The 14,904-nt window shown below is 28.8% G+C and overlaps 1 protein-coding gene across 1 annotated transcript; it reads left to right on the top strand.

Annotated features, from left to right (window-relative positions):
• Positions 1 to 3,344: 3,344 nt before the first annotated feature.
• Positions 3,345 to 13,222, top strand: LOC129962571 (tubulin alpha-1C chain-like). The gene is made up of 6 exons (XM_056076338.1): positions 3,345 to 3,503; positions 8,594 to 8,816; positions 9,957 to 10,258; positions 11,050 to 11,312; positions 11,873 to 12,137; positions 12,855 to 13,222. Exons 1-6 carry the CDS (start codon positions 3,501 to 3,503, stop codon positions 13,149 to 13,151), a joined length of 1,353 nt encoding a protein of 450 aa, XP_055932313.1. The 5' UTR covers positions 3,345 to 3,500; the 3' UTR covers positions 13,152 to 13,222.
• The last annotated feature ends 1,682 nt before the right edge of the window (positions 13,223 to 14,904 follow it).

The following is a 14,904-nucleotide window of genomic DNA, read 5'->3' as shown; positions in this document are numbered from 1 at the left end:
TTCTTTTAAGAACTATATTTTATGCATTTCTTTTGTACGTGTGCTATCTGATTAGGAATTTAAATATGAAATAATTCAATAAATTTTTGTTCATAATTTAAAATATATACTAGTTTCACTACATAGTAAAGATACGTATATCATCATAGTAAATCCATATAGAAATTCTGATAAATCGGCTTGTCAAACTGGAGAATTTTTTTGAGTGGAAATATCAAAATTTATCTAAAAAGTTTGAAAAGTTCCTTATAAACTACATTTAATTATTTTTATCATTAACTGATTGTTTCATTTTATGCAGACTAAACGAGCATTTCAATATGTATTCCGATGTTTTTAATTATTTTAAACTATTAGAGGGGTGGTATACATATTAACGAAAACAATATTTTCTTTGAAAATATATATTCAAACTAGCAAGAATGTTTTCCCCAAAACTTTCACGCATTTTTCAGAGCCCCCGCACATTAACGCTTTGTAATCCATGGCATTAATGAAGAAAAACGAGAACGCCTATTGGATACTTTTTTGTCGACCGATTTCGACAAAAATTTAAGGCAGAATTCCAAGTTTAATAATGATAAATTTCATTTATCTTATATTTGAGTTTCAAAATTTGATAAAAATCTATAGTTTAAACAATAAAAAGGTGTATCAAATTTTATCTATCTGGCTCTTTACGTTTTGTAGTTATGTTTACTCAGACTAAACCTGCACATGAACAGAGACAGGCAAACTTCCTCTGAATGGATTTCGTTCAAACTTTGGTAGAAATTTATAAATTCAGTATTTAAACTATATATATATGAGTAATATTCCTCTGTCACACTCATAGTGTTTTAGCAGACAGACAGACAGATATTACTCTGAAAATGTTAGAGTAAATGTTATGTAAAGTAATCGCTCAGATTCACCATAATTTCGAATTCGAATTTTTTTGACAATTACCATATTTTCTCTTTATATATTGGCAACAAAGTTATTTGCATCATTGAATAGTAAGTAGTATTATTTCCTTATATGTCATTATTTACCGACAAAAGTTTTTACTTTTTAGAAAGAAAAATAATTTTAGTTGCTTGATTTCGGATGATTGGTTGAATGAAAGAAGAGGTGAAATTGGAAGGTTATCTAACGGCATAGCCAATAATTCTCTTTGGAACTTTATTGAAAATAAAACACATTTTTAAAAAGAAAATCTATGTAAGCTAGCATCATTGACAATTTCTCCTTGCTAATTTCCTTCTTTGAAACAAAGTACTTTGTTGAAAACAATTGCTGCATCGTGAACTATGCTTATTAAATCAAATGAATAACTTTGATTATACATATGGAAATAGACAATTTTCAACTAAAAAAAGCATTGCTAAAATTAAATTTATAAATTATATATTTTAATTTATTTACGGAATAAATAATATTTTTTTAAGAAATTAATTTAGCATAAATATTTACCGAAAACTTAGTTACTGAAATTTTTCTTCTGACAATCGACTTCCATTTTTAAAACTTCATTGTAAATACCTAAGCGAATAACTTGCTCGCATTTGCTTTAAAAATACGGAAAGCTCACTTCAACCTCAAAATTTGCTTTTTAACTTTTTGAAATGTAATGTAATTTCATAACAATTATATTTTGGATTAAAATTTAGATTTCTAAGTTCATTTCATTTTAGACAATTTATTTATATTTCGGATTAAATTGATTATTACTTTTACTAGGTTGTAACTGATTACAACATTGAACCCTGTAAACTACATAAATATAAATCTTAAGAAAAATATAAGAATTTTTGAAGACAAACTAATTGTCTTTTAGACGTGGAGATGGGGAAACAGGAATTGTTGCAAACTAGTGGCAAAATTTGTGTTTCAGAATTCAAGAATCGTAGGTTGAGGACCTAATTGTGCCAAAGATGTGCCGGATATATATGCTTAAATCACGTACCATCCGCCATCACCTCACGTTTCATCGATCACGATTTCATGTAGATGTGATGTGGAAAGTACTTTTAAATGCATCATTTGGCCTCAGTTCAAAATTACAAGGGCGATTTCCTAGCAACACTTAAGTTTCTTTAAAGAAGAATGCCAATTTAAAAGTTAAAACCACACAATTAAAAATACCAAAGCTTGAATATAAATTGAACAATCTTATCATTATTAATCAAGAAATATTATAAAATAATATGCATTTAAATTCTAATTATTGTAGACAAATATAGGTTATATATGTTGCATTTATATGAATTGATTAAAAATTTATCGTATCAGTAGCTAGTGATAGTATGATCTGATCTATTCCCTTAAATAGAATGAATTATAATTAAATTTCAATCTAGAATTAAACAACACTTTGTAAACAGCTGTTTATTTCTATCTCTTTTTGCATATTAATTCCATGTGTAAATTAAAAGTTTATTAAAAATATGTAATAATTTCATTAGTGAAATGTAATAATTCTTAATCATGTTTGTAAAAGTCGTCCTTCGTTTGGAGTAGACGTTGTAGTTAACTTTGTAGTAGAATTCTTTAATCACCCCTAGAAGGGTGATTTACTACGTGAAGAATACTGTTTCTATACTATTTTTTATTTATAATTTTAATCAATTCTTCTTCCTTCTGAAGATTTGATTTCGCCGAATACAACAATTTTCATTGCTTTTAGAGTGATTTTAATTTACGCAATCTTAAAATGTATTAAATTTTTTTTAAAGATACCTTAATATATTTTTTTATTTCCATAATTTAAAATCTTATTTTATAATGATTAATTAAAACAGAATCATATTATAAAAACATTTTCTATAAATATATTTTGAATGTGGCAGTATTCTAACCCTATTTTTTTTAGTTAACAAATAAATATTAATAGGCAGAAAAAGTAAAGATTAAAATATGTTCACATATAATAACAAGCCTTATAAAGTGTCTTATCAAAATAATTATGAATCATGCCTGACACAGATGTTGCTAGAAGGAGCAATTCGAATAAATATTTATCGAGCATTTCTACACTAAGTATAAAGTTTCTTGATAAAGCGATTTTGAATATTTTGGTATGCAAGATCCGATTAAATATGCATTGTCTATCTTTCATGATAAATAAACATCGAAAATTAAAATTTTCGAAACAGCTGTCCTTTGATATAAAAATAAAGCAGTGCTTAACAAAAACCGCATTTACAGTGAAAAAAACAATCGTCCGCAAGAACCCAGAACCCTTCCTTTTTCAGTTCAATTCCATGGATATCCCTACTTCCCGCCCCTCTACTCAGTATTGGACTGGATCAACCAATAGCGTCTTGGAGTCGCTTGTGCGCGTAGGACTGATGAACGTAGGGAGCAACTGTGATCTATAAAACTTTCGCGACATCGCCGGTTCTCCTTATAGTTCAGTTCGTGTTTGGAGCCTTAACTTCTCCTTCGTTGCGAACAACTCAATTCCACGCCCTTTAAAACTTCTTTTAGTAGCAAGTTTTTGAAATCTTACAGGAATCATGGTAAGTTTTATTTTTTAATTCATTTCTTTTAATAAAGAAAATAATATTTGAACTATATTATTGTTACAAATTATATTTATAACACCAATAAAAGAAGGGGGAAGAAAAAATGTGCAAACGATAAATTTGAAACAACTATATTTTAATTAAAATTACTACTTTTATATTCATTTCGACAATGAAAGAAAATCGGAACAAATCATATGCTTTCGTTTTGATAGATATAGTTGTAAGCATTGAATTAAAATAACTATACAGGAAATTAAATAAATAGTTTAATTTCAAAATTATTTCATGTGAAAATTATAGTTTCTGTTTTTAATATGCGATTTTAAAGAAGCAGTAAGTTTTGCTCTGCACGAAATAAAATTTTTTGAAAAAGAATTAAAGATATTTCTCTGTTAACGAAAGGATTTTACATCTGCGGACAATTCTTCCTTGGAAATTTAGGATTTTCTTTTGTAATCAATTGTATTTATGAATGTAACTCCGTTTAGAGCTAATATTAGTGTTATAATTCCTTACAATCTTCGAATTTCGCCTAGAAGAATATATAAAAAAACTTTCATGGAAGATTTATTCAGGTATCGGTTTAGGTATGATTATTTAATTATGACTATTTTAATTTTTTTAAAAAAATTATTTACATAATGAATAAAATATTTAACTGAAGATTTTCTCTTATATTAGTTTTTCAATATTTTATTTATAATTGAATTTTGGAAGAAATTTAATAATTTGGTTAAATTTACAGCAAAAAAAAAAAAAATAAATAAAAAATGATATTTTGGTAAAGTTCTATTTGTTTATATTCTAGGACTTAATATTTTATTTATATGTTTATGAATTGTAAATTTAATTTTAAAATTGTACCCAACTTAGGATTTTAATTCAATTATTTCGAATCAATATTTTGTTATTTCAATTATTTTAGTTTGATATGTAATATAGCTTGATACATATTAATTATGAAAACATATAGATCGAGAAAACAGTTTCCAGCTTGAAATTTTATTTTTTTATAAGTGGTCATAAAGATGCAAATATACATTAAAAAGAAATAAAACTTCTTTTGTAAGGGTGTACAAAATAATAATTTATGCTGGTAAGAAATACTAAGAAATATTTTTAACAAAACTGAGTAAACAATTTTACAAATTTCTAGGTGCATACTTTTTAATGAATCTGTTACATCTTTTGCATTCTTGTTCAAAAAAAAAAAAAAAGAATTTTTAAGAAGTTTGAGTTTTATTACTAAGAAAGAACTTGCTTTTGTTTTAGACTCTATAACTAAATTTTTGTTGCAAATATCTGTATTCTAATAATTATGTCTATTTCAATTCAAAATCCAAAAATTACCCAAACATGTTGATTTTTAATTTAATCTAGCTCATATATTCACTCCAGATATTGTATGAAGAAAAAAATAAAAATTTTCAAAAATTTAAAGAATATACATTTGTGCAAATTTAAAGTTAAATAAAATCCTTCATGTTATAAGAAAAAAAAATAATTTTGAATTAGTGTTAGTTTCAAAAATGTGCATTCTTCAGTTTCATAACTCTTTTTATCGATTAAATTAATATTTTCTGAAGAATTTCCAGATGCATTTACCCTAATATTTATCTAATACTAATATTATGAAAACTTATTGAGGCCATTTTCTTTTTTGGTTAATGAATAAAATGTTTGTTATTCGCTTTCAAATTGAGGGAATATTACACTCATAAAAAATATTCATTTAAGATAGATATGCCCTACTACTCTGAACAAAACGCGTTTTAGTTCGTTCACCTGCGCTGTAAATGCAGTGAACACTCCCCTTGATTTGATAAATGATTCCACGTTCTGCCTTCCTCGATCGTTACAATCAGTTTCAGTAAAAGATATTTATTTGTTATGTATTGCAAAAAGGAAGTATGGATATGCAATGAGGTTTGTTTTCCGGCGTATGCTCCTGAACGGATTCTTAGCTTGTGCCGGGTTAACAATAAAAGTAGTGTTTTTCCAGTAAAAAAAAAATAGCATAAATTACATCTATATTATTTTTTTTCTCCTTCTCGTAGAACAGTGACTGCTGTTTAATTTCTTTTAATGAAAATAAATTTTATTGTATAGTAAAAAATATTTGAAAATTAATTTAAGAACCTATTTTTACTTCCTTTTACAACTGACATACGCATATAGAATTTGATCCACGGTTTAAAACCGTATTAGAGAAAACAATTGTTTCTAATACTTTTCATTGCGTAAACAGAATACCATTTAAATATTCATGAAATTTAGGTATTTTGCAACTATTATTATAATTATTATACAATAATATTTATGTAGTATAAAGCAGTTCTAAAAAGATTGCAAAGCCTAAATTTTTGTACAGTCCCCTGATCATATTAAACGCATTTAATTAAATATTCTTTATTTACTAAAATTTTACACAACATTAGTTTTGCTTCTAAATTTAATCACATTATTAGGACTTGAGTATCCTTATTTTAAATTTTATTAATGACTGATTCTAGCAAGATCTGCGAAACATCCTCGAAATGATCTCGAAGAAATAGAAACTTCATAACTTGGTCAGTTTGGCTTGCAGTGGGGAAAAAAACTTTAAAAAAAAGTGGAACTTTTTATTTGAAATGTTGGTGTATTAAACAATGTGTTAATGTATACTAATTGTGACTACTAGAATTTGGTGGGGGGATTGTATAAAAATTTTGACATTTAAATTTTTTATCAATATTTGTCCTCAAACAACATAAATATAATTAAATTTGTCATTTAGAAAATTTTTCCAGTTGGAAGTTTACACCTATCTCCAATGTTTCAGAAATAAGTTTTTGGGCTCCGATTAGAGTAGGCATTCTACATATGCAGCATTTTTTTAAAAATTATTATAAAAAGGGATTCAAGTAAAGTTTTATTTTAACCCTTTTAACCTTGTTATTATCAATAGGGATCTTTACATTTCGGCTCTTCATATGAGAAAGAACGTAGAAATTTTCACAGCGGAGGGGGCTAAAAGTAAATTTAACTAAAAAGTGTTATTCAGCTGATTTTATAAATAAAACAATTGATACAATTTAATTTTAAGAGTTAATTCCTATTTTGCAGTTACTGATGTGATTCCCCCCCCCCCGAAATATGCAACTTAGCTAAAAAAAATTTTCTTCGTGATTTAAATTAATAAGATGAAATTTTAGTATTGTAAAAAATTTTTGAAGCAAGTTACGTGATAAAATGTTTAATGCCAGGGTTTTTTTTTCTTTTCTTTTTTGAAATAAGAATAATGCCTTAAAGGAATATATTCCCTATTACTTATCAGAACATTTTTCAGAATATTGGTTATCCATACTGTGCGAGTTCAATTTTTGGAACTATTTTCAATTATTTAAAATATTGAATGGAAGTTTGATTGAATACATTAACATTTAAAAGAATATCAGTTAAAAATATATTACTTTTTCTCCTAAAATTCAGGAGGACATTTTGAAGGAAAAAATTTTCAGTTGTTCTTTGAGAACCAGAACTATTTTCTACTAATTTATTCTTTTTCAAGTTATTTTTCTTAATTCCCATCATTCGAAATCCATTTTCACTCCGCTTTTAGTCTTAACTGTTCTTGTTCAACTTTAGTCCGGAAACTCGAATTTCTGCTGTATTTCACCCTTAATTCCCAACGGAAAGGTGTGCCGGGCTCCACATTTCTAATAAATGAGCCTAACCTGTAACAAGACCTCCTTTTAACCAGCTTTCGTGCCATCACATCATTCAAACACCGGTGTTTTCTCTCATTAGCGCTAAAAAAGTGTTCCAAAAGTCTTTCCGATTTGACAAAGCATGTGACAACGTCCAGACTGTGGAACATGATTGCCTTCCTATATGGAAAAAAAAAAAAAAAAAGAATTAATAGTTTCATTCGTCCTATTTCGCCATCCGTAGCAAAGCTGCTTGTCAGGGAGTTACGTTCTGTGACCTCAAAAGGCGAACAAGGCTTAGTTGGACTCGTGGGGTCTTATCACCTCGTTTTAAGGCCTTTTATGGAATTGCACGAACGTGGGTCGATAGCACAGCTTGTAGTTCTTGCTCTTAAGGAAAACCTAATTATCCGGCGGCTGTAGAAGAGCGGAGGCGTTATTGCACACAGGTGTAGGTAGTTGTAGGTGTGAGGACAGCTAGGATGTGAGGTTGGTGCACGAAGCACGATGACACAATTGAAGAGGCGTGATGAATTCAATCTTTTTTCTTTTTAAAGAATTATGTTTTTTTTATATACTAATTAGAAGGCATTATAAATAGAAGTTTTTATTAACAGGCTATGAAAATTCATTTTACAAAAAATTAATTATAGGATGGGGTTTTAATTAAAATTATAGAAATTTCGGTAAAATAATAAATCTGCTGAGAATACCTTAAAATAAAATCATTACTTAAAAAGTATAGTGCTCAGTTTTACTTTCCAGATAATTAAGCGCTTCAATTAAAAAAAAAACAGCGAAAAATAATCTTTTAGAAAGGAGTAATGTTGCCTTAATGACTCAACATCTGTGATTTCCCAGTTAGTCAAAAATAAAATAAATCATTAACACAATGAAATTTCAGTACATTTAAATTACTATAGAATTATAAACCACATCCAAAGGTCACACAAAACCTTTTTTTAATTTTTCCCTCTTTCTCAAATTGTTTTATTTTTATATATCATTAAATCATTATTTTTATTTTCTTAATTTATATCGAAACATCTAAAACACAGCAGTTACAATATTAGTTACATATTAAAAATATTTTTCACATATATCTTAAAACCTGATCATATTGTGTTATAAAATATCAGAATACTTAATTAATTCATTCATTTTCTTAAATCTACCATACTAAAGAAAAGCCTTTACTCGGCCTTAAGATTTATTTGTCATTTAAATCGAATCTCTTTTTTCAACTTGATTAAAAAACAAAATTCAATTATTCTGAAAAGTGAACATTGATTTCAAATATTTGATCTATAATATTAATCTTAAATGTTGACTTTTTCTTCATTAAAAAATTTTATATTTCATTTCTGACTTGGTATCACTTGTCTTCAACAGCGAGAGTGCATCAGTGTTCACATTGGACAGGCCGGAGTCCAGATCGGTAACGCCTGCTGGGAATTGTACTGTTTGGAACATGGAATCCAACCTGACGGAAACATGCCCAGCGACAAGGCTGTGGGAACCGGAGACGATTCCTTCAACACTTTCTTCAGCGAGACTGGAGCCGGCAAACACGTCCCAAGGGCCGTTTTCGTAGATCTGGAACCAACAGTAGTTGGTAAATAATATTCCAATAGTCATTTTTCATCTAAAATTTTTAAACGATTAATATTTATTGTATTAACGAGTTCTAACTCATATCCCAGTATCGATATGTTCAACAATTAAATATTTAAAATATTTCTTTCATTTCGCAATAGAATAAAATTAGAAAAATTAGATAGTATGTTCTAGACACAAGGCGTATTTGTGCCTTCAAGGGTATGTTGCAACAGTACATCAGTTTACTTTGCAAGAAAAACAATTCAATGATCTATTATGATTTTTTTTAAAATGTTCGTCTTCTTTCTTTTATTTCATGGTAAGGTCTAGAATAAATGTAGAAAATTGGATAAGATTTGCTCTAGACACACGCGCGTATTTGTGTTTCCAAAGATATGTTGGCAACTGTACAGCAGTATACTCTGAAAAAAATAATTCACTGATCTGATAGGGTTTTTATAATCGTTTTCCTTCTTTTGTTTCATGATAAAGTCTCGGCATCATATTCGAAAACCGAGTTCATTAAAGATCTACCATGATTTCCCTAACGTAGAGCAGAGGTATGGGAAAGAATGGATTGGTACAGGTGCCATCCTCTTCATCTAATAATTTCTGAGAATTATTAAATCTATTTCAAAATAATAATCGCGTTACTCAAAATAGCACGATTTATGTAATTAGCTCTTTCTTTCTTATGTTTATTTAGTCGTTCTTACTTTTCGAATTTTGTAAATGGTACCATCTTCTTATTATATATCTAATTTGCGTTAATGGGGAACAACAGAATAGTTGAGGTTTAAATAGTTATAATGAGTAATAAAGTGGTAACTAGTTTAGTTGCCATGGTAACAGAAGCATTGCAGAATATTGATTTGTATTATGAAAATCTATAAATAGCAAAATTTGAACCTATTATTAATCCCCAGCTTTCTTATTATGGTCAGGTGAGAAGGGATATTTCTAGAAATGAAATAACTTACAGAAAATATCACGTTTATGGTAGACGCCTCTAATGCTGGCTTATTAGACAAACAGAAAGACTATAGATATGATGTAGATGAGCAGAATCCATCAAAAATCATTTTTTAAAATATTTTATTTATAAATAACGATTGATAAACGCATGACTATAGTTATCTTTTTCCCTATTCTTTAGATGAAGTACGAACTGGAGGTTACCGTCAATTGTACCATCCAGAACAGCTCATTTCCGGCAAGGAAGACGCAGCTAACAACTATGCTCGTGGTCATTACACTATTGGAAAAGAAATCGTTGACTTGGTGCTTGACAGGATCCGTAAACTCGCTGACCAATGCACAGGGCTTCAAGGTTTCCTCATCTTCCACAGTTTCGGAGGTGGAACCGGCTCTGGATTTACATCTTTGTTGATGGAAAGATTGTCTGTAGATTACGGCAAAAAATCCAAGCTTGAATTCTCTATTTATCCTGCACCTCAGGTAAATGAATATTTCATTCGGTTTTCCAATTTCTTAGAAATCTGAGCTGAAGAATCTTTAACTGTGTTTTGACTGCCAATCGATTTTGATAGTCGAGTTTTTGTTTTAGCTAATAAAGCTACAGAGAATTTTAAGACCAAAAATTTTTGCACTCACAATGAATTCTGTTGGAATTTTACCTTCTATAATTTTTTAAAAATTGTTCTTAAAGAATTATTCGCTTAGAAAAACATTTAATGCTGTTTTTAGCTTTTAAAGCTCATTTTATAAGTAACAGAAAAACAACTAATATCTTGCCAAAATTATTGTTAATTTTAAGTTGTACCATCTTATGGATCCGGTTTCTTTCTTTAATAATTATTGCTAATAATTTAAATTAATGGGCATAGGTTTAGGTTCTTGTTTTGTAACAAATTTTCTGTGCAGACCAGCAAGTTATCTGTATTTAGAATTTGCATATATTTCAAGTAAAATTTTCAGAAATTTTGTGGCAAAACAATTGGAGGATTTTAAATAAATGATATAAGCTCTTGTATCTTAAATTTGCAAACAATGTTTATTAATTTTCTCAATCAATTTAATGATTTTTTTATATTTGAAAAAAACTTTTTTTAACTATTAATATTTTTAATAATAACAGTTTCGAAATTCGTTAGTTTCAGCTTTCTAAGTAATAATAATAATATAAAAAGATAACAATTTTTTTTCTGTAAATTAGGCACCTATACATATTTTATGTATATGTACATTCCAATATTGTTGTATTAATATACATTTTATTTCTATGGTAGGTATCCACAGCTGTTGTTGAGCCCTACAATTCTATCCTAACCACCCACACCACTCTTGAACATTCCGACTGCGCCTTTATGGTAGATAATGAAGCTATCTACGACATCTGCCGCCGAAATCTGGACATCGAAAGGCCGACTTACACTAATCTGAACAGATTAATCAGCCAGATCGTCTCGTCCATTACCGCATCCCTCCGATTCGATGGTGCCCTGAATGTTGATCTCACTGAATTCCAAACTAATTTAGTGCCATATCCAAGGTAATAACGTCTTTAGTATGATCATTGAATTCACTTTTGATGAATTACTCTTTTGAATACTTTTTGTGTTTGTTTATTCTTACTTTTAATATTATATTACATTTTTTCAAAATCTCATTAATAAAGTAATAGTTTTTTATATTAAGATTTTTTTAATAAAATTATCGCATTATTTTGATGAATGTAAATTTATAATAAGTATTCGTTTTTTTATCAACAAAAATAAATATTAAAATAATTAAACAATTTTTAATAATTAAAGTATTTTGTCCATTTAATTATGAATTTGATGTAATATTAGTTGAAGTAGCTTCAACTTCATTGCTCTAAAAAACAGTTTGCAAATCTGTCGGGATTGGCCACCTTTCCATTAGAAGAAGAATTGACTGTTTTCTGAAGAAAACAGAATTCGTTCGTCCTAGAATGCTTCTGAATTAAGCTATTGTAAAAAATAAATATCTAAATTAAGCTTATTTCTTAATCAAGAGTATGAAATTACGTTAACTTATAACATGGCATAAACATTTCTTTCTTAGCTTATATATATATTCTATTTCTAGAATTCATTTCCCACTTGTAACTTATGCACCTGTGATATCCGCCGAAAAAGCTTACCATGAACAGCTCAGCGTGGCCGAAATTACAAATGCCTGTTTCGAACCCGCCAACCAGATGGTGAAATGCGATCCCAGACACGGCAAGTACATGGCTTGTTGCATGTTGTACAGAGGGGACGTCGTGCCCAAAGATGTGAATGCCGCTATCGCTGCCATTAAGACCAAGAGAACCATCCAATTCGTAGACTGGTGTCCAACTGGTTTCAAGGTAATTCCTTAGTTCTTTTTTTTATTACTATTCGGACAATTAATTTATATACGTTTTTTAGACAAATCTTGAAGATATAAATTTAATTCGAAACAAAAGTCGTAGTAAATTTCAGATATTATTTCTGAAGCTGTTTGCATTCATTAATTCATTCCGTCTTAAATTGAAAATTTCTTGTGTAGGTTTAACAAAATAGGGGACTTTTTTTTTTGTTTGTTAATCTAAGCATTCTGCACAAAGTTGAATTAATCTAGCCGTTTGTTTGAAAAATCCACACAATTGGTTTGATAATACAAAATAGTTTTGCTTAAAAAGAATAATTATGATTTATCTTTGCGTAATTCAGTAAATAAAAAATTTATTCGATTTAAAAATGCAACTGTTATATAAGCATATGAAACTGCAAAAGTTACATTTACATTCTAATGAGACTGAAATTTAAGCTATTAAAGTTAGAAAGTAGTGCAATTCCATAATAATGTTTTTTTCCCCTCAAATTTGTGAAGAAAAGGTACCCTGCCGTAAGAATGTTACTCTATTTTTTAAAAAAAATATTTATATTTTAAGCAACTAATCATATTCATACATGTGCCATCCAAAATATATATTACTAACACTAGAACTTGATAATGTATATTATAAATTAGCAAGAAAGAATCCTTCTTTATTTTAATAAACATAGCAACTATTTGACTGTGGTTTTCATTTGCACAACAGGTTGGCATCAACTACCAGCCTCCAACTGTCGTTCCTGGCGGAGATTTGGCTAAAGTGCCACGTGCCGTCTGCATGCTGTCCAATACCACAGCCATCGCCGAAGCTTGGGCCAGACTCGACCACAAGTTCGATCTCATGTACGCCAAGAGAGCCTTCGTCCACTGGTACGTCGGAGAAGGTATGGAAGAAGGTGAGTTCTCCGAGGCCCGTGAAGACATGGCTGCCCTCGAAAAGGACTACGAAGAAGTCGGACTGGACTCCAATGATGGCATGGAGGACGAAGGAGATGAATATTAGACTGTTCATCGGACTTTGTAAACGATCCCATGCTGAGTGGAACATGGTTCCAATAAAAATTTTATAAAATTTGTTTGTTTTCTTCTTTATAAACTTTGAAAAAAAATACTCTTCATATAAAAAAAAATTCAGATTTTTTTTCTATTTTTTAAAATTATGCATAATCATTTGTAAACTATCATGAAATATTTTTTCTGATAAATGCTAGACGTCAGACCATTTTTAAGCAATATTACACAATTATTACAAACTTGTGTGAAAAAGAATGTAGGAGGGAAATAAACAAAATGTTTGTGTTAAGTTACAGATACAAAAAGATTTTGTATCTTAATTTAGATGCAAAAATTAATAAATTTCTATATAATATTCCGTGATTGGTCATCATGCAATACTCGATTTCACTCCAATTGTTAACCAGCATCTGAAGAATTATTAGAAAGATCATGGAATGACTATTATTTAAAGCATAAATTAGGAAGGTATAATAAGTAACAGAAAAATATTAAATGAAACTAATTGAATTTTTTATTTAATTTTATAATATTAAAAATAGACCTTGAACACCTTTTATTATTATTTTTACGATTATTTCAACATTAAAAATTCATTTTTACAGTTTATGGCTCATAGATGAATTTTATATATATTTGAAATTAATTGTAATTAACTACATTATCATAAGATTTCTATTATTTGAAGCTGTTATCTATATATTTAAAAAAATAAAACCATTTTTCAATCCCAACCACTGATCCAAATATGCCATTTTTTTTTAACATATGAAAGTTTTTGAGCTTTAGATATGTCGTCAATGATTACCTATTTTACGCTATCTCCACACCCCTTCGTTTTGTTGAGAAATATCAAAAACACTATTTCGCTATACATTTTTTTGGTATATTTGGATGTGAGAAAAAAGACACGACAGAGTTACCTCATGACATCTAGATCCTTCAACAATGATCACCTGACTCACTGCTCTCTCTTTTCGAGATTAAAAGTAAAACCTGTACACAACCCCCTATTTTGGCTGGTACTTAATTAATTTTTGAATATTCACAACCTCCGCTCTTAATATCTACACCGATTTTGCCACTTAGTGTGCATAGTGAACCAATCAGAATACTGCATGTTTGTGGCGCTAGTATGATTTTGAATAGTATTTTCAGTTGGTGGGACAGGATATAATTCAGGAAAGATGAATGATATTGCAAAATAATACTTGTAAATTAATGTCATTCACATGGTAGGGAACATCTAGCCGCCGAGGGCGATTAATTTTATATTAAATCAAATAATTAATGTTTAAAACTGTTCGATTAATAATAATAATTTTTAAATTTAATTTGACTGAAACACGATATTGCTTAAATAGTAAAATTTTTCATGAAATCAGAATTCTAAAATTTGTTGGAAGGAATGTCATTTGAAATATCTCATGCATTACTGCATACTTATCAAATGATTTATCAGAATAAATATGTGCAAGCTATGAATTTCGAAAAATCTTTGACATGAACCCAAAACGTTTTCTTTACAATTGTATCTATCCAACAAAAAAAAATGTTATTGAGTTGTTGCAACTTCATTTTTAATTACTTTCTGAAAGTAATTTTTAAAAAATTGAAAGAGCAGGGTAAAATGTAAATTCTAGTTTCTGCATTTTAAACAGAATTTATTGAATTCAGTTACTTCAAAATGTTCATAGATGGGTTGGAACTATTTTGTATACTCCGTCTTAGAATATTAAATA

The sequence above is a fragment of the Argiope bruennichi genome, chromosome 3 (genome assembly GCF_947563725.1).
Source record: "Argiope bruennichi chromosome 3, qqArgBrue1.1, whole genome shotgun sequence".
Classification (NCBI taxonomy): domain Eukaryota; kingdom Metazoa; phylum Arthropoda; class Arachnida; order Araneae; family Araneidae; genus Argiope; species Argiope bruennichi.
The sequence above is the reverse complement of the archived record's forward strand: the minus strand, read 5'-3'. Positions and strand labels throughout refer to the sequence as shown.